Source organism: Hemitrygon akajei, chromosome 8 (genome assembly GCF_048418815.1).
Source record: "Hemitrygon akajei chromosome 8, sHemAka1.3, whole genome shotgun sequence".
In the NCBI taxonomy this organism is placed as follows: domain Eukaryota; kingdom Metazoa; phylum Chordata; class Chondrichthyes; order Myliobatiformes; family Dasyatidae; genus Hemitrygon; species Hemitrygon akajei.
Window position 1 is genome coordinate 109,434,942 of NC_133131.1, and position 21,742 is coordinate 109,456,683.

The 21,742-nt window shown below is 41.6% G+C and overlaps 1 protein-coding gene across 1 annotated transcript in view; it reads right to left on the minus strand.

The window, feature by feature from the left end:
• Positions 1-19,611, minus strand: part of LOC140731455 (uncharacterized) — a 32,796-nt gene extending 13,185 nt beyond the window's left edge. The window contains exon 1 of the mRNA XM_073052947.1: positions 19,537-19,611. Coding sequence (XP_072909048.1) covers positions 19,537-19,558 — 22 coding nt within the window. The 5' untranslated portion in view covers positions 19,559-19,611. The remainder of the gene's footprint in view (positions 1-19,536) is intronic.
• Between the last annotated feature and the right edge of the window lie 2,131 nt (positions 19,612-21,742).

The following is a 21,742-nucleotide window of genomic DNA, read 5'->3' on the forward strand; positions in this document are numbered from 1 at the left end:
AGAGAACCTCAGCATTAGGTACTGTCTCTGTAGGAGATGCCCCAGATACAACCCAAGCTTAGCATATGTTGTCCAGGTCTCACTGCTGTACCGCAGCGTGCTGGTGACGCTAGCATTGTACACTGCCATCTTTGTTTTGACTGTGAGTTTGGATTTCTCTCTGGCTCTTGCGATGAGGCAGGTAAGAATTGTTGCAGACCTCCCGATGTGCTTGTTGAATTTTGCATCCAAGGAAAGGTGGTCACCAATGATTGACCCCAGGTTGGTGAACTGATGAACAACATCCAGTTTGTAGTATCAATGCTAATCACTGGTGGTGCCGCCACATCTTGATCCAAGACATTTGTCTTTTTCAGACTGATTGTCAGACAAATTCCTTGCAAGCGTGGGAGAAGAGATCCATCAAGCTCTGGAGGTGCTGTGCTGAGAGACTTACAGTTGCTGCATCATCAGCAAACAGCACGTCTCTGGTCATAGCCTCACACACTTTGGCTTTGGATCTTAGTTGTGCAAGGTTAAAAGGTTTCTCATCTGATCTAGCACGGAGGTGGATACCCCCCCTGTAACAGTGCCAAATGCATGCCTCGGGAGAAGGACAAAAAAAAAAACCCAAAGAGTGTTGGGGCGAGAACACAGCTTTGCTTAATACAACTCTTTATGTCAAAGCGTTCCAAAGAAATGCTGTTGTACTGCACAGTCCCGTGAAAGGATTTGATTATGCTCTGTAAACCTGGCAGGTAGCCTACCTTAGAAAGGATCTGAGAGAGCCCATCTCCGCTAAACAATGTCTTGGTGAGATCAAAACTAAAGGAGTCGGAAGATGATCTGATAAAGGGTGGATGAAAAAAGAACTAACAAATCTAAATATATCATTGATGCTGCGAGAGATTGTTCAATGTGGAGAGTCATGATTTCCCAAGTGTGTAACGTGCAAGGCACATGAAGAAAAAGAAGAAGAAATCAGGAGGGGCATAGAGAGGGTGGATGCACTCAATCTTTTCTCCCCCAGAGAAAAGGAACAAAGACATAGGATTAAGTAATGATGGGGAGATTTAAAAAGGGATCTGAGAGGCAACTTCTTCACACAGTGGGTGGTATATAAATGGATTGAGCTGCCAGTGAAGTAGCTAGTGTGGGTACAATAAAATCTAAAGGACATTTTAATCAATACATGGATAGGAAATGTTTAGATGGACACAGGCTAAAAGTTGGTAGATGGGGCTAGCTTAGGTGGGCACTTTGGTCAGCATTGATGAGGTGGGCCTGGGGTCTGTTCCATAATGACTCTGTATCTTTAAAGGCCACTTTGTGCATCAAAACTAATATTCATCTCACTATCTCACTTAGAAAGTTCATGTAGCAAAATTTCAAAAATCTTAGTCTAGAATAGTCAGATATGGCAACAACCTCAAGTAAATGCAAACATAAAAATATTTGCTATTATATACTTTCCAGACCATGATGTGTTGATATTGTTTGATATTAATATGATGCAACATTAGAATCAGGCAGGCCGACAGCAGAGGACAATCTAACATTAAGAAGAAAGATTGCAGGAAGAGGTACAATTGTTTCATTTTGAAGCATTTTTTTGTATAACAAGAGAATGCAGACCAGCCATAACAGTTACAAAACTCCAGATGCTTTTTGATAGCACCTTGAATCATATTTGCAATGAAGAATAAAAATCAAGCCTACACTTCTCAGAATGGCAATGTTTGGCAGTTGCTTCTTCTGTATGTTACAGAGACTAACTGGTGTAGGTCAATTTGTAGCTCACAGAATCAGAATAAGGTTTATTATCACCAGCATGTATCGTGAAATTGCATATGCATAAAACACCATTCTGCATAAATAAATCACCAGTAGCTTGCACTTGTAAGAGATACCGTGCTGTCATTTGCACAACAAAAATGAATAGCAATCTAAAGACACTCAATGATAACTGTGATCATTGCTTGGTTTCTAGGGATTATTCACAAATGTACTGGAACTTGGCCATTAATATACTGCAATCTACACTTATTTATACTCCTCAGAACTTAGGAACTTCTGGCATTAAAAAAAAAAATCAGATCTGATATTCTTCCCGCTGTGAGACCCAACATCATTTTCTCATTTGGTAATATCTCCAGTCGACTTTACAGCCTTACCCCGCCAGACCATGAACAGTAAGATTGCCATGATCACCTTGACCTTTCCACCAGGACCTACAGGAAATCTGTTACGTTACTTATTTTAAATTGCGTGCATCTGTGTTTGTACATTTACAAGTGAAACTTCACTTATTTGTTTCCGGGAACCATCACAGAATAAATAAATCTATACAGTTCCTCATGCCTAACTTGATGCAATCAGTAAGTAATGATACTTCCTTGTACTGGTATCTTCCTTTACTGTCCCGAATCTTTCTCAACAACCACACAATACAGTTTCCTCAGAACTGTTTCCGCAAATGCACTTGATTAGCTACCAATTTTGTAAATAGATATTCAATTTACAATTGATATTTTTTGCTAGATTCCCAACCTTGAATAAAACTTATTGCAAATAATTTTTCAGACAATAGCACAAGCATGCTTGATGAATTTTAGTGATTCTTGATTAAGAAGGAGGCTGACAACAATGATTTTATTTTGCATCTTGTAAATCAAACAGGCATTGGCTGCCCACGCTTTTTCATAGAGCAAGTATCTTGTTACTGATAGATTTGGAATTGGCAGTCATAATAAGGAAACCTTGCAAAGTCAAAAAGAAATCTGAATGGAATGAGCAAGAGTCGAATCAAACTAGTGAGGAATCTGGTAGCTTCAGTTCAAAACCACATAGAAACTACAAGACCATCACTCAACCCCATACACCTGCCTTCTCGCCATATCCTTTGATGCCCTGACCAATCAGAAAACTATCAACTCCTGCCTTAAATATACACATAGACTTGGCCTCCACTGTAGTCTGTGGCAGAGCATTCCACAGATTTTTTACTCTGGCTAAAAAAATTCCTCCTTACCTCTGTTCTAAAGGGTCGCCCCTCAATTTTGAGGCTGTGCCCACTAGTTCTGGATACCCGCACCGTAGGAAACATCCTCTCCACATCCACCCTATTTAGTCCTTTCAACATTCGGTAGGTTTCAATGAGATCTCCCTGCATTCTTCTAAACTCCAGTGAGTACAGGCTCAAAGCTGCAAAATACTCCTCCTGTGTTAACCCCTTCATTCCATGAATCATCCTCATGAACCTCCTCTGACCTCTCTCCAATGACAACACATCCTTTCTGAGATATGGGGCTCAAGACTGTTGACAATACTCCAAGTGTGGCCCGAGTAGTGTTTTATAAAATAACAGAACAAAAGGAAATAAATTGACAAATCCAGAAATCAGAAATTCCAAGATCTTTTTGCTGTATACAGTATAATCAAAGAAGAATAAAATGAAGAGCCTGTGAATGAGTAAAACATTAGAAAGATGTCACATTACTTGTGGCACACAAAATACATTTCTGAAATGATATGGTTCTAAACTCGAGCTTGAAATTGGCATGTCATTACCCTGAATCACTTGATCCTTTATTTAAAGGGGCATACCAATTCATCACAGCAACCATCCTGCCCAACTGGATTTCGACACCTGTTCCTGTAACATAACATTTTAATCACAGACTTACCAGAAGTAACAATTGCATTGACTGTCACATTTGTGACATAGTTCTTGTGAAGATTTCTCTTGTTTCAAGCATTACTGATGAGCTTGATGAAAACTGCAGGGAACAAACTTGAACTGGATCAAGTAAATCAGGAGTACACTAGAATGGTGAATCTCTAGAAGGATTCTACTGCAGGGACTTGCAGAATTGTGAGAAAAGTTAAAAATACTGCAGATTTCCCTCTCTCAAGAGCTCTGCAGAAATTCATCCCAAAGGTTTAAAAAAAACCCCAACCATTTCTAAATTACAACTGGGGAAACAAATAAAAGGTGGATTGAATTCCTGAAACTATTTTGTGCAAAAAAAACCAACAATAAGATTGCACACACTTCCCTTCCATTAATACCCATCAATACAACCTCCTACCTCACAGCATCCACTGATCAATGTTGCCTCTGTGCTCCAAGGCTTGGCCTGGAAAATTGGCTGAACTTCTTGCCAGACATATTACCGTAGTCCATAGGTGAGTGAGCACTACACATGCCCTGCCCATAAAAGGTATTCAAACTAGATCACTGTATTGTGGTACATTAGTCAGCCAGAAAATTGATCCAACCTTTTACAGATTGTTGATCAACCATCGACTACTTGCAAGTCAGAAAGATACAACAGGGGGCCCTCGAGATGCCGTAATTGTGACCCTTTCAAGAAAGGGGCTGAATCTGACTGGCACAATAGTTAATGCTAAAGCCTCATTGCTCCTAGGACCCAGGTTTGATCCCAACCTTTGGTGTCGTCGTGCAGAGGCTGCAAGTTTTCTCTGTGATTATACTGTATAATTTTCCTTTGGGTATTTAGATTTAGTTTAAATGGCTACTGTAAGTTATAAGTGAAACATAGCTTATTTGTGAATTAATGACCAAAAAAAAATCGGAAGGGAGTTACTGGGCATGTGTGAGACAGGAAGTTTCAGGGGTGGAGGGAAATAAGAAGGAAGGGAATGTAAATAATGAGATTTCACCTCTGGGAAATAGTATGCATCCGCTGGGTCAAAGGCCTCCTTCTGTATCATTAGAATTGATATAATACCCCAAAACAAAGGAGCAGAATTAAGCCAATCAGGCTATCAAGTATGCTTTGCCAATCCAACATGGCTGATTTATTATCCCTCTTAACCCATTCTTCTTCCTTTTCCCTGCAGCCTTTGATACCCTTATTAATCAAGAGCCTGTCAATCACCAAAGTATAGCCAATGACTTGGCCTCCACAGCAGTCTGTGGCAAGAAATTCCACAGATTCACCATCCTCTGGCTAAAGAAATTCTCCTTTGTATACTGAGACTGTGACCTCTAGTCCTAGATTCCTCCACAAAAGGAAACAACCACTCCACTTTCACTCTATCTAGGCCTTTCAATATTCGATAGATGTCAGTGAGATTCCCCCTCAATCTTCTGAACTCCAGCAAGTACAGGCCCAAACACATCTCATACTTTCATTCCCAGGATAATTATCGTGAACCTTGTGTGGACCCTCTCCAAAGCCAGCACATCCTTTCCTCGATAAGAGCCCAAAACTGTTTACAATACACCAAGATGAGAAAATCTGCAAGTGCTGGAAATCCAAGCAACACACACAAAATGCAGGAGGAACACAGCAGGCCAGGCAGCATCTATGAAAAAGAGTGAACAGTCAACGTTTTGGGCTGAAGCCCTTCATCAGAACTGGAAAAAAGGATGAGAAGTTAGAGCAACAAGGTAGGGGGAGGGAAGGAAGAAGTACATGGTGGTAGGTGATAGGTGAACCTGGCAGAAGGGGAAAGGTGAAGTAAAGATCTGAGAAGTTGTTAGGTGAAAAGGATAAAGGGCTGGAGAAGGGGGAATCTGACAGGAGAGGACAGAGAACCATAGAAGGAAAAGAAGGGGGAGGATGCAGAAGTTGGAAATCCAAAATTCTGTACTAGTCCTAACCTCACTACTCTCCCCAATCTCTACACACTAGTCCTAACCTCACCATCCAAATGCACTCTCTCCAATCTCTACAAACTAGTCCTAACCTCACCATCCAAATGCACTCTCTCCAATCTCTACACACTAGTCCCAACCTCACCATCCGAATGTACTTTCCCCACTCTCTACACACTAATCCCAAACCCACCATCTGAATGCACTCTCCCCAATCTCTACAAACTAGTCCTAACCTCACCATCCGAATGCACTCTCCCCAATCTCTACACACTAGTCCTAACCCCACCATCCGAATGCAGTCTCTCCAATCTCTACAAACTAGTCCTAACCCCACCATCCAAATGCACTCTCCCCAATTTCTACACACTAGTCCTAACCCCACCATCCAAATGCACTCTCCCCAATCTCTACAAACTAGTCCTAACCCCACCATCCAAATGCACTCTCCCCAATCTCTACACACTAGTCCAGGGGTGGGCAAACTTTTTGACTTGTGGGCCACAAAGGGTTCTAAAATTTGACAGGGGGGCCAGACCAGGAGCAGATGGACGGAGTGTTTTGGTAATACACCTCATAAGAGAAAATAAAATATCATGGGATATGTAGAAAACATGTGCTTTAATTTCAATTGAAAATGAACAAATGCATTACAACAAAATATCTGTCTTTGAAGTCCCATGGTATTTAGCTATTTATTGAAATGACTTTTAAAACACTGAAAATTAAATGAATAAAATACAGCTTTTTTAAATAGTAACAGTTATTATTTTAAAGCACTGAAAATTCTGTTATCCTTCAAGATATTATCATCATCACTCTCCTCCTGACTGTCTTTATTTCAAAAACGGTAGGAGATGCAGGTCTACTTGTCCTGCTCCTTCTTATTCAATTGTCCCTTGTGCCAAAACTCAACAACGACCAGCACAAGGACAGAACAGTGACAGCGCGCCAGTCTGCGGAGCGCGTTATTTGATCTGGAGCACATTTTTTATTTTGAGAACGTACGTGCACCTGCGCACTACTCATGTCCATCACTTAACAGAAATGACATGTAACATGTAAGGCTTATTGAAAAAAATATTTTCAAATGCATTTTTTACATAACACAACGAAGAAACTTATTTTTAATTTCAGTGGGAACAGTGTTGTTGGTCTCCCTTTTTAGCCAGCGCATCAAAGTCTGGATTTAGTTTTGTTGTGGCGAAAACGCCAGAATTGCGGGGAAAAAAACATTAACAAGGTTTATTAATATAATCTCATCAAGTTCTGCGGGCCGGATTAAAAAGCTTATGGCCCCCGGGCCGTAGTTTGCCCATGCCTGCACTAGTCCCAACCTCACCATCCGAATGCACTCTCCCCAATCTCTACAAACTAGTCCTAACCTCACCATCCAAATGCACTCTCTCCAATCTCTACACACTAGTCCCAACCTCACCATCCGAATGCACTCTCTCCAATCTCTACAAACTAGTCCTAACCTCACCATCCAAATGCACTCTCTCCAATCTCTACACACTAGTCCCAACCTCACCATCCGAATGCACTCTCTCCAATCTCTACAAACTAGTCCTAACCTCACCATCCAAATGCACTCTCTCCAATCTCTACACACTAGTCCCAACCTCACCATCCGAATGCACTCTCTCCAATCTCTACAAACTAGTCCTAACCTCACCATCCAAATGCACTCTCTCCAATCTCTACACACTAGTCCTAACATCACCATCCGAATGCACTCTCCCCAATCTCTACAAACTAGTCCTAACCTCACCATCCGAATGCACTCTCTCCAATCTCTACACACTAGTCCTAACATCACCATCCGAATGCACTCTCCCCAATCTCTACAAACTAGTCCCAACCTCACCATCCGAATGCACTCTCTCCAATCTCTACAAACTAGTCCTAACATCACCATCCGAATGCACTCTCCCCAATCTCTACAAACTAGTCCTAACCTCACCATCCGAATGCAGTCTCTCCAAACTCTACACACTAGTCCTAACATCACCATCCGAATGCAGTCTCTCCAATCTCTACACACTAGTCCTAACATCACCATCCGAATGCACTCTCCCCAATCTCTACAAACTAGTCCTAACCTCACCATCCAAATGCACTCTCTCCAATCTCTACACACTAGTCCCAACCTCACCATCCGAATGCACTCTCCCCAATCTCTACAAACTAGTCCTAACATCACCATCCGAATGCACTGCACACCACTCTCTACACAGTAATCCCAACCCCACCATCCAAATGCACTCTCCCCAATCTCTACACACTAGTCCTAACCTCACCATCTAACTGCTGACGAGATACACCTTGAATTTAGCTCTCTTTCTCTCCAATTCTAATTTCACTCCTTCTGAATTCTCTGCACTCCACATTAATCCTAATCTGTAGATAAGGGGGTGTCTGTAGTAGTCTGGCAGACTGACATGCTGAGGCCAGGCGACAACTTCCAGATACCTGCTCTTACTTGCCCCTCGAACAGGACCTCTCTGAGGAGCAACAGGCCATTGTCACCCACACCATCACCAACCTTATTAAGTCTGGTGATCTCCCATCTATTGCCACCAACCTCATAGTTCCCTCACCTTGCGCCTCCTATTTCTACCTCCTACACAAAATCCACAAATCTGTCTGTCCAGGTAGATCCATTATTTCTACTTGATCCTGCACCACCGAACTTATATCTGCGTACCATCACTATTTTTGTTATCCCTCCCCCCCCCCCACCCCCCCCCGGTTCAGTCCCTTCCTAACTACACCTGTGATGCTTCACATGCTCTGGATCTTTTCGATGACTTCAAGTTCCCTGGCCCCTGTCATCTTAGGCTACATCCACATTAGACTGCATAATTTTGAAAACGCTGGTTTCACGTAAAAACGATAGGTGTCCACACTATGCGTTTTTAAAAATATCTATCCACGTTAAAACGGATGTTTTGGCGAATCTCCTCCTACTGCGCATGTGCAGGACACATCTACCGAAAACAAGCGACATGTTTGGTGTCGAATCTCGCTGTGAAAGACTTGCTGCATGTTTGTTCAGTTACAGACTAGAAAAACTTAAACGACAGACAGCTGTTGGCTCTCGTGCAGGAGGACTTAAAAGTAAAAAAAAACAAATACTGGAGCGTATGGAGGCAAACAACAGGGAGTTCACGGACAGTATGACCCAGCTGACGACAAACATTAAAAAACTAACTCTGTTGCATTAATAAAGCCCTTTGTTAAATGTATAAAACATGTCTGCATCAGTATTATCTTGTATTTCCATACAATGTTACATTAGGCTGTTACACATCTATTGTCAGAGAAGTACTTGCATAAATAGGTAAACCACCTTCATACGAGCAAGGACAGAAAACAGGGCAAAGTGTGTATGCTTATTTATTCAGTAAGTTATGGGTCAAAGTATTTGGTGAGTACCTTTCTAACTCTTCTGGCTTCAGTCTCGTTGCTGTCTGTGCTGAAATTATTAGGTTGCATTCAAGAAAACAATGAAATGGTGCGGTGCCGTCACCATCTAGATTTCTCCGGTTACCCCGTCCACACTGCTCTGGCCAAGTGGCGTTTGCAAAATTACACACTCTGGAAAGCGTTTCCGAAAATCTCCTGTTTCAGGGGACGAAAATGCCCTTTTAGTGTGGACGGAGGGAAAAAACGAAGAGAAAAAGCTTCGGTTATGGATTTATCTGGTGTAGTGTGGATGTAGCCTTATTTTCACCATGGATGTCCAGTCCACACCTCCATCCCCCACCAGGATGGGTTCAAAGCTCTCTGCTTCCTTCTAGACAACAGACCCTTCCACCACCACCCTCCTCTGTCTGGCGGAACTTGTCCTCACGCTTAATAATTTCTCCTTTGGCTCCTCCCACTTTCTTCGAACCACGGGCACTTGTTTGGGTCCAGCAATGCCTGCCTGCTTGTCGGCTACGTGGAACTTTCTATGTTCCAAGCCTACACGGGTATCACTCCCCAACTTCTCCTACACTACATCAATGATTGCACTGGTATTGCTTCCTACACCCATGAGCTTGCTGAATCCAAATTCCACGCAGCTCTCAAATTTACCTGGTCCATTTCTGCCCTTTCTCGATCTCTCTGGAGACAGTTTATCTACTGATATCTTTTATAAATCCATTGATCCTCACAGATAGCTAGACTACACTCCTTCCCATCCTGTCACTTGTAAAAATACCAACCGCTTCTCATGCCATCCTCCGTCTCTGCCAGGATGAAACTTGCCATTCCAGAACTAATGAGATGTCTTCCTTTTTCAAAGAAAGAGGCTTTCCTTCCTCAACCATCAACCCTGCCTTCACCCATATCTCTTCTATTTCACACACCCTATCCTCCTGCTACCTTACCAGGGATAGGGTTCCTCTTGTCTTCACCTACCACCCCACTAGCCTCCTGTCCAGCACACAATTCTCTGTAACTTCTGCCATTTCAAATGGAATCCCATCACCAAGCACATTTTTCCCTCCTCCTTCCATTTTCCGCAGGAATCGCTCTCTACATGACTCCCTTGTCCATTCATCCCTCCCCACTGATCTCTCTCCTGGTACTTAACCTTGCAAGTGGAACAAGTACCATACTTGCCTCTACACCATTTCCATCATTACCATTTAGGGCCTAAACAGTCCTTCCCGGTGAGGTGACTCTTTATCTGTAAGTCTGTTGGAGATAGTTACTGTGTTCGGTGCTCCTGGAGTGGCCTCCTGTATGTTGGTGAGACCCAACGTAGATCAGGAGACCGCTTCACTGAGCGCCTATGCCAGTAAAAGTGGGAAGTCCCAGAGGCCACCTATTTCATTTCTACTTCCCATACCTGTTCCGATATGCCAATCCATGACCTCCTCTACTGCCGCGATGAAGCCACACTCAAGTGGCTTTTCTCCCTCCAATCCTGATTAAGGGTCTCAGCCCAAAACGTTTACTGTTTATTCTTTTCCATAGATGCTGCCTGGCCTGCTGAGTTCCTCATGCATTTTGTGTGCACAATACTCCAAAGTATGGGTCTCATCAGTGCCTTATAAAATTTCAGCATTACATCCTTGTTTTTATTCTAGTCCTCTGGAAATGAATTTTGACATTGCATTTGCCTTCTTTACCACCAACTCAAGCTGCCAGTTAACCTTTACGGATTCCTGCATGGTGACTCCCAAGTCCCTTTGCACCTCTGACTTCTGAATTTTTTTCTTTGTTAGAAAGTAATCTATGCCTTTATTCCTTCTACCAAAGTGCATTGCCATACACTTTACCATATTCCATCTGCCAATTCTTTGCCCATTCTCCAGCTGTTTTTAGTCCTTCTGCAGACTCTCTGCTTCCTCATCACTATCAGCCCCTCCAGATATCTTGGTATCATCTGCATATTTGATCAGAAAGCCTTTCTCTGCTGCCTGCCCACGTGAAAGTTGATCATCACAGCATTCTTCTGAACAGCCTTCCTGCAGTGGCCAAGAGCATCTCCATGAATCTAAATGAATTCTGTCCATCCAAAGACACAGTGGGTTTGAGCTTCATTTTAGAAGCACCAAGAAAAGTGTGGTAAGCAACAGCAGCCACACTAACTGGCCCTCTACTTACCTTACTTATGTTTTTAACTCCATCATTTGGGAGAAATTATGGACACTATCCTGAGCAGAAACTCATCTCCATCCTATGTGTTCCATTGCAGTATTTAGGCCATGATACTAACCAGAGGTCTATAACAGTAAAACTCCTGCCAAACAAGGCTATATAATTGCCCCAACACTTCTCCGCAATCTCTCCTCTGACAAACTGCCCATGACAATTGAGAAATTCTTCAAATGTGATGGGAATCTGTTCAATCTAAGGCAAGGTACTCTGGAATGAGGCAGTGCACTTTATGACAACACTGTTAAGCCCAAACCTGTTTATAATCAAAAGACCACTGAACATCAGACACCCAACTCGTCCTCCTGCTCTTCATGTCACAATTGTTCTGATCCCCCACCCTCACAGAATTTCCTCAGGGAATGAAGGAAATTGTGCTCTGCAGTTAATTCCTGTATGTACACTCAATCTCACTCCTTCCAGCTCCATTAATATAGTAGAGTCAGCTACCCTACAACTCTTGCAATGGTACTGACACACAGATAAGGAACTGGCACTTCGGGAAGTAGTTTAGGTGTACATCTTTGACCAGTTTCAGCTGGTTGCCATTCAGTTTCTTTGTTGAGTAGATAATAAACAGAAGATATCTCCTGCTAAACAACGGATGTTGGATATGATTATTATTGTCTCCAAGTTAATCACATATCTACCATTCACTATTTACATATGAGGAATGGATGGCATCCAATCTCAAAATTTATGGGATAATAATAGGTAAGGGAATTTGAAAATGGAACTGAATAAAATAATTTATTGCGTCACTCTTTCCAGCATATGTTTTAAGAGCTTTCTTTTCAAGTTAGCTTTGAATATTTGTAGCTTTAATGAATTGTCACAGCTTGGGAAACTTTTCAGCTGGATATTGCTTGGAACAGGTTGTAGCATGATTGATCCCATACAGACCAAAAGAGGTACACCAGATGTTTAATCTTTTGCAGTTACCTTTGCAGACTATTGTTCTTTTTTTAAAAATCTTAAAATTCACGGAAATGCACACAACAGGTCAGACAAGGAAATGATAATATTACTGATGTAATCAAAATGTTTTTTACATCCAAAATATGAAAATCTGAATTAGCAGAAAGAATTGAGCTAGCTCCACAAATAGGTTTAAATCATCGCCACTTTCCTACTACTATTCTCAGTTCCCTTAATACACATGAATTTTGGGCCTTAGCTTTAGTACACTCCCCAACAGATCCATGGCCTTGGATTGAGGGGGGCACTTTGCCCTATTCTCACTTACTAAAGAGTGAAACTTCATTCCAGACTCTCCTGCTCAGGGGTTCAATTATCCAGACTACCCTGTCATTGCTTCCATATATTTTATACACTACAAAGAGATCAACTATCATTCTTTTAAGCTTTGGAGAATGAAGGACCATAACACTTGATCTTCCATGTAAAACATCTCTTTCACTGGACTTGTGAACTTTGGATACAGCCCCTCTAGGCCAATTATATCCTTCTTTATAAAAAAGGGACAAAAAGTTTTAATTGTGCTTCAAATCATATTATATGTGCCTTACATCATATTAACAAGGCTAACTCATATGCTCCAATCTACTTACAATAAAGGTTAACAGTTCATTTCCATTCAAATGCCTTTTGAAACTACAAGCAACACACGCAAAATGCTGGTGGAACACAGCAGGCCAGGCAGTATTTATAGGAAGAAGTACAGTCGACGTTTCGGGTTGAGACCCTTCGTCAGGACTAACAGAAAAAAGAGATAATAAGAGATTTGAAAGTGGGAGGGGGAGGGGGAGACCTGAAATGATAGGAGAAGCCAGGAGAGGGAGACATGAAGCCAAGAGCTGGGAAGTTGATTGGCAAAAGGGATACAAGGCTGGAGGAGTATCATAGGATGGAAGGCCTAGGAAAAAAGAAAGGGGGAGGGGAACACCAGAGGAAGATGGAGTACAGGCAAGGAGTGATTGTGAGGGGGAAAGAGCGAGGAAAAAAAATAGGGATGGGGTAAGAAGGGGAGGAGGGGCATTAATGAAGTTAGAGAAATCAATGTTCATGCCATCAGGTTGGAGGCTACCCAGGTGGAATATAATGTGCTGTTCCTCCAACCTGAGTGTGGCTTCATCTCGACAGTAGAGGAGGCCATGGATTGACATATTGGAATAGGAATGGGACGTGGAATTAAAATGTGTGGCCACTGGGAGATCCTGCTTCCTCTGGTGGACAGAGCGTAGGTGTTCAGCGAAACAGTCTCCCAGCCTGCGTCGGGTCTCACCAATATATAAAAGGCCACATCGGGAGCACCAGACACAGTATATCACACCAGTAGAACTCACAGGTGAAGTGTTGCCTCACCTGGAAGGACTGTCTGGGGCTCTGAATGGTTCCACCAGTATTTTGTATGTGTTGCTTGAATTTCCAGCATCTGCAGATTTCCTCGTGTTTGCATTTGAAACGCAAATACAGTGCTCTATTTGTAACTAACCTGGCCTGTCACTTAATCTACGACCATTTGGAGCCTATTTGCTTCTGATTCATTGCTTACTTTTCCAGAACAAAGTTTTTTTAAAATTGTCAGTAAATTTGAATATTGAAAGTATTTAATTTCCTCTTCTAGTATAGAAAGGATCAACTGAGGACTAAAACTAGTTCGCTGCAATCACCCTATTACTTTATCATGTCTTTCCAAGAAACGACATTAATTCTTTCCTGTTTTCCTGTGCATTAAACAATCCCCAATCTATGCTTGTGCATTACTCTCAATTTTATGAACCCAACAAATGAATAATCTGTCAATATTCTGAGTAACAACAGTTTAGCTGTGTTACGATAGTAGCCCTACAAATCATGGAAATTATAAATGTATGGGTGAATCTACAGCAGACATTTTCTTCAACTGACATTATTATTTTCTGATATAAAAAACAGAATTGCTGAAAACACTCACCAGGTGAGGCTGTATCAGTGGAAAGAAAAACTGATGATCATTTTCTGACCTCAGGGTATTGTTTAAATTTTGAACCAGAGTCTGGTTGAACTCAAGTATTTTAACCTTGTAACAAGAAGGAACCAAACCAGAAAAAGTTGGCATCCGCTGTCCAGAACTAAATCTTACAGAAAGTATAGATGACATCAATTCTCTTCTATATATTACATTTATAACAGTGCTTATTTACTATTACTGCAAGCTACAATGACGACCAATTGGTATTTATATGGATAGGCCCTGTGAAACAGCAGCTTTTCCATTTCTATATTATGCAAACACAACTTGAGGAAGTTTGTTGTACTGCAGGGTAGAATGGACAATATGGATAGCTATTCACACTTCGAGGCATAATACTGATTTTTAAAGTGAATTCAACTGTGCAAGATGCAGCAGGTTTACATTTGAAAGCGTCCTGGATTGTTTTGTAAATCACATCTTCATTATCAATAAATACCCCAACGTCACTCTCTATCAACTCTCGAGGTGGAAGGCTGATATTTTGGCAGGACATTCATCAGCAGTGGTGTTTCACAAGGCTTAATACTGTTGTTCATGACTTGGATGAAAATGTCGACAGGTGGATTTCAAAGTTTGTAGATGACACTAAGACTGATAGAGTCGTGGACAGTGTGAAGGAATATTAAAGCATATAGTAAGATATAGATCAATTACAGTTACAGACAAAGATATGGCAGATGGTGTTTAATCCAGGCAAGTTTTGCACTTTCGGAGGCCAAATTAAAGGAGCAAGTCAATGGTCGATCCCTTAATTGCATTGAAGTACAGAGAGATTTTGGGGCTCAGTTCCATTTTCCACTGAAATTAGCAATGCTCGTGGATGAAGTAGTAAAGAAAGCATATTGAGTGCTTGCCTTCATTTGTAAAGGTGTTGAATATCAAAGTAAGAAAGTCATACTGCAACTACATAAAACTTTAGTCAGACCGCCCTTTAAGTATTGAGTGCAGATCTGGCTGTCCCATTATAGAGAGAATGTACAGAGTGTGCAGAAGAAGTTTACGAGAATGCTGTCAAGATTAAAGCGTATCAACTAGGCTGGACAAACTTTGGTTGCTTCCCTTGGAGTGTCAGAGGCTGAGTGGAGACCTAATAGAGTTATTTTTTTAATTATGAAATTATGACAGGCCAGTATGGGGTAGCCAGTCAGAATCCTTTCTCAGAGTGGAAATGTCAAATATCAGAGGACAATTTTAAGGTTAGAAAGGACAAGGTAAAGGCGATATGAGGAGCAAGTTTTCCTTTTATGCATTGGTAGGTGACTGGAATAGGTTACCAGTTGGTAGTGGAGGCAGGAGGTTTGTTGGAGTTTGAGGGATTTAAACAGACACATGAATATGAAGGGAATGGAGGGATATGGATGATAGACAGGAGGAGACATTTAGTATATATTGGTATCTAAAGGGGCACACTGTGGGCCAAATGGCCTGTCCAGTGCCGTACTGTTCTATGTTCTGTCTGATTGATCCACTGCCAGAAGCCTTGCTGCTTTTGCAGACTGCACTGCAAGGGGACGGTGGTCATAAGAACTGAGCTTTAACCCAAATCAAATGCAAATCATCAAAGTGGAGCCTGACGACACATACTCAGCATTTTAGAAACAGCTTTTTCCCTTCTACCACCAGATTTCTGAACATGACTTCTCTTTTTGTACTATTATATTCACAGCATTATTGTAACTTATGGTAATTATTCACGTATTGCTCTGTGCTACTGCTGCAAAACAACTACTTTCAACAGACAATAGACAGTAGGTGCAGGAGTAGTCCATTTGGCCCTTCTAGCCAGCACCGCCATTCACTGTGATCATGGCTGATCATACACAATCAGTACCCCGTTCCTGCCCTCTCCCTATATCTCTTGATGCCGCTATCTATAAGAGCTCTATCTAACTCTCTCTTGAAAGCATCCAGAGTCTTGGCCTCCACTGCCTTCTGGGGCAGAGCATTCCACATATCCACCACTCTCTGGGTGAAAAAGTTTTTCCGCATCTCTGTTCTAAATGGCCTACCCCTTATACTTAAGCTGTGGCCTCTAGTTCTGGACTCACCCATCAGCGGGAACATGCTTCCTGCCTCCAGCGTGTCCAATCCCTTAATAATCTTATACGTTTCAATCAGATCCCCTCTCATCCTTCTAAATTCCAGTGTATACAAGCCCAGTCACTCCAATCTTTCAACATATGACAGTCCCGCCATTCTGGGAATTAACCTTGTGAACCTACGCTGCACTTCCTCAATAGCAGGAATGTCCTTCCTCAAATTTGGAGACCAAAACTGCACACAATACTCCAGCTGGGGTCTCACCAGGGCCCTGTACAGCTGCAGAAGGACCTCTTTACTCCTATACTCAATTCCTCTTGTTATAAAAGCCAGTATGCCATCAGCTTTCTTCACTGCCTGCTGTACCTGCATGCTTGCTTTCATTGACTGATGTACAAGAACACCTAGATCTCGTTGTACTTCCCCTTTTCCTAACTTGACTCCATTTGGATAGTAATCTACCTTCCTGTTCTTGCCACCAAAGTGGATAACTTCACATTTATCCACATTAAACTGCATCTGCCATACATTCACCCACTCACCTAGCATGTCCAAGTCACCCTGCATTCTCATAACATCCTCCTGACATTTCACACTGCCACCCAGCTTTGTGTCATCAGCAAATTTGCTAATGTTACTTTTAATCCCTTCATCTAAATCATTAATGTATATTGTAAACAGCTGTGGTCCCAGCACCAAACCTTGCGGTACCCCACTGGTCACAGCCTGCCATTCCGAAAGGGACCTGTTAATCACTACTCTTTGTTTCCTGTCAGCCAGCCAATTTTCAATCCATGTCAGCACTCTGCCCCCAATACCATGTGCCCTAATTTTGCCCATTAATCTCCTATGTGGGACTTTATCAAAGGCTTTCTGGAAGTCCAGGTACACTATATCCACTGGCTCTCCCTTGTCCATTTTCACAGTTACATCCTCAAAAAACTCCAGAAGATTTGTCAAGCATGATTTTCCCTTCATAAATCCATGCTGACTCGGACTGATCCTTCTACTGCTATCCAAATGTGTCATAATTTCCTCTTTTATAATTGACTCCAGCATCTTTCCCACCACTGACGTCAGGCTAACCGGTCTATAATTCCCAGTTTTCTCTCTCCCTCCTTTCTTGAAAAGTGGGACAACATTAGCCATCCTCCAATCCACAGGAACTGTTCCTGAATCTATAGAACATTGGAAAATTATTACCAATGCGTCCACGATTTCTAGAGCCACCTCCTTAAGTACCCTGGGATGCAGACCATCAGGTCCCAGGGACTTACCAGCATTCAGACCCAACAGTCTATCCAACACCATTCATAACATGAACATACAAATCCAACCTTAGAAATAGCAGCAGCAAAGCGGGAGCACAGAGAGGGAAGGAGGGGGCACTGGTAAGTGCAGGAATTAGGCCGATCCGACAATCTTTGCCTTGTTAACTTTGTTTCATATTCTAGAGAAGACTTCATTTTTTTTCACGTGGTGCCCGACTGCTGGGCATTTCCACATTGGATATCAAATGATTTCTCATTTCTGCTTAAATTAAGTAAAGCCTTTATTGAAAATTAAAAGAAAACCGCAGATGCCTGAAATCTGAAAAAAAAGATGAAACACTCAGCAGATCCTGTAGCATCTACTGACAAAACATTTCAGATGCGAGACCTGACAGCTGAGACCCTTATGTCAGAACTGGGAATGGAAAACCAAAGCCTTTGTTTACATCCACTTCTTTTCCAAGTTATCCTATTTCTACTAATTTCAGTAGTTAGAGTTCACACGTGTAGAAAACAAAGAGCAAAACAGCACAGTACAGGCCATTCGACCCGCAATGTTGTGACAACCCTTAAACCCTGCCTCCCATATAACCCTCCATTTTAAATTCCTCCATATACCTGTCTAGTAGTCTCTTAAATTTCACTGGTGTATCTGCCTCCACCACTGACTCAGGCAGTGCATTCCACGCACCAACCACTCTCTGAGTGAAAAACCTTCCTCGAATATCCCCCTTGAACTTCCCTCCCCTTACCTTAAAACCTTGTCCTCTTGAATTGAGCAGTGGTGCCCTGGGGAAGAGGCGCTGGCTGTCCACTCTATCTATTCCTCTTATCAAACTATAGCCCCCATCAAATTCCTCTCATTTTTTGCCCCTGCACATTATCGTTCACAATCTTACTCTGCATTACTTTTTTTCTGTCAAAATGTCCCCGTCCCCCCCATTCTCTGTGTTCATGTCACTTTGCATATTCTTGATAGGTTTTGCTTAACATCCTTTGGTATTTCCTATATTATTCCAAATAGGTTTTTTATCCCTCAATCGATCTACAATTGTAACTGCTTTTTTTCCAATCAGACTAATGTAAATACAAACTCTAATTCAAAATCAGCTGATTCAAGTCATAGTGACATTTGGGTCTAATGTGGGGATAAAAGTCAGGAAATGACGTGCAGGTCCAACAAGTCGCAATTGAAATTATGCTGCAATTAGAGATGTTAAGAGAATAAAATAAATCTGTAAAATATATATAAATCATAATGTAAACAAAAGTCTACAATTTGTGACTACAGAATTTAGAGTTGCTTTTAGCAATGGAAAGCGTTCTTTCCTGTTATCCTAATTTACGTCTGGTCTAAAAGCGCGAAGAGATGAAAAACATTTGAAGATCCTGAAAAGTCGTGACATTCCTGCTCCACAAATTGATTGCGTGATCAGAGACTTTATTCAGCTCTTGACTGAAATATAACAAATTAACTAATTTTTCAATATATTTTGGAAGTTTATTTCAAAGGAGTCTTGCACAAAGAGCATTTTATAAATCGCTTAATATAAAAGAATTCAAATGATCTTTCCAAAACCTGCAAGTTTTCTATGTCTCCTCTTATTTCACCCTTCTGAAACTCTACTGGAGGGACATCTTCCTCCTGAAACGGCTATTTGGGACAGCTAAATACGTCATTACCCCACTCTGTACCGAATTAAATACACTTTAGCTCCTTCCAGGAAATATATTAGCGTATGACCAAGTAATAAAATGTACATATTTTGGAAACAATGCAAGTCGATAGTAAAACAATTCTTTAAAACAAAACTTAGCGCTACGCTGTAAAGATTTAGCACGTTCCACTCAATGCATTTAAGAAACATTTCAGAAAATCAGCCTTATTTAAATATTGCGCTATATGGAAGTTCAAGCCTCTTTTCTTTCATACAGATTGATATCCACGTGAAATGGGTCGGATTTTTGCTGAAGCACGACCATACCTGTGAAGTAAAACTGTGCCATCGCCAGAACTGTGCTGCCCTCCGGAAACTGCAGCTGCCGACACACTTCTGAACTGGGAGGGTTTCAGAGCAAGATATTAGCATTTTGGCTTGCGAAAGTGGGAGGGATAAAGGATCACACATACCTCTAAAAAAAACCCCAGCCAATTAAAACTCTTTTCCATAGAGGCTGCCTGACTTGAGGAGTTCCTCCTGCATTTTGTGGGTGTTCCTTTGGATTTCTAGCATCTACAGATTTTCTTGTGTTTTCAATTGAAACCTCGTGTATTATGTTTAATGGTTATTGTTTTTCACAAAAAAAGTGGAAATAATCTGTGCTACATTTTAAGAAGATTGTGAATCTGTGGATGATTGCAGTGTCATCCGCAGGATGTGGGACTGAGGCAAAACTGCAAGCTAAGACATTAATCATATTGGATAAAATTCTACAAAGCAATTCACAAATGTGAATAAAACTGAGATTCAGGGTGTCAAATTGTCTGCAGCCATTCCCAACGCCAGACTGGCAAGCAGTCAAATCTTCCAATTTCAGACAACCTATATGTCCTATGATCCTTTCCACACCCACCAGTCCACCCAGGGTCCCTGTGTCATGAGCCCTGTATCTGTATTTGTTCATTGTTGTCTTTTCTAAAGTTATTGAGCCCTTGTCCTTTTTGTTTAATCTTGCCCAAAGTACTGATACAATCACGAAGAAGGCACACTAATGGCTATACTTTATTAGGAGGTTGAGGAGATATGGTAGGTCACCAAAGTCTCCAGCAAATTTCTATAGATGTACCGTAGAGAGCATTTAACTGGTTACATCACCATTTGATATGGAGGCTCCAAAGCATAGGATCAAACAAAGCTGTGAATTGTTGGAGAATTGGCCAGTTCCATCATTGCCACAAGCCTCCCCACCAACAAGGACATCTTCAAAAAGGCAGCATTGAACAAGGACCATCACCATCCAGGTCATGCCCTCTTCTCATTACTATCATCAGGGAGGAGGTACAGGAGTCTGAAGATACACAGTTTATGGTCGGGTTGAGTTGCTTTTTGATCTTGTTAAATTACTTGCAAACATATCGTCTCCATGCAAGGAGACATTGTCAGTGTGTTGTTGATTGTGGTGTGCCTTCCAAATGCTTTTCAATCCAATGATTCAATGTCATTCCAGAAATTCAGTTGTGATGTGGGGAGGAAACCTCATCGCTGATTGGCTGTGTGGTGAACTTTGTGTGTTGTGGTCTGGAATTTTACCTGCATCAGCTCATAAATAGCATCAAGGTCTATGTGATTGTTGACAGAATTGTTTGCAGAAAACCGTGCTTCTGAGAATTCTCTTGCAAGTGTGTTCGCTTGCACCACGTCTTTCACTGATGCCCACAAATTTCATTTCAAGATGCCTACAAGGTCGACACTGCACCATCCAAGAAATGACCAAATGGGTTGTCCTTCCATATGTTCAAAATATCTCCGAAATGATTGTCTGACTACTCTGAGAACAAAGAATTTCTGTTGTGCATAAGCCAACAGCAACATTGAGGAGAGTACTTTGCAGACCAAAGGAACGAACCATGCTATTTGACAAGACTAACATGGTCTACAAAATCCAATGAGGGGACTACAGCAAATATTCCATTGGCCAAACTGGAATTTATATTAATAGTGGCAGTAAACCACCCCATCTTTGGATGTAATACGAGGTGTTGCTTGGAAGGGTGTGGGACAATGAAGTTTTAAATATATGGGTGGGATTTGGAACACTCCAGTCTATACAATGATAATAGATTTGCTGTAGGGGGTTTGGCACAAGTTTGACACACCATCTACGCAGATTGTGTAGAATGACAGGGGTTTGGTGCAGATGAAATGTGTACAAGGAGAGGACAGACAACAATAGAAGCTGTTTTTTTAAGGGAAATTCTACAGGCTGTTAACTTGTTACCAGTGGTGATGAGCTGGATTCACTTTTCTTTAGATGTTTCGCAGAAGAATGATTAATGTTCTGGAGATCCTAGTAAGATTAAAATGGGTGCAGAAAACAGGTGAACATATGAAAGATGGCGATTTTAAAGGTGAGTGGGGAAGTTTCCCAGTGTGTGAGAATAGATCTGAGGACTTGGGGCCCTAGTGAATGGGAAAGGAGCTTTGGAATCGGGACCATGATGTGTGAGAAGGTGAAGATGTTCAGTGTTTT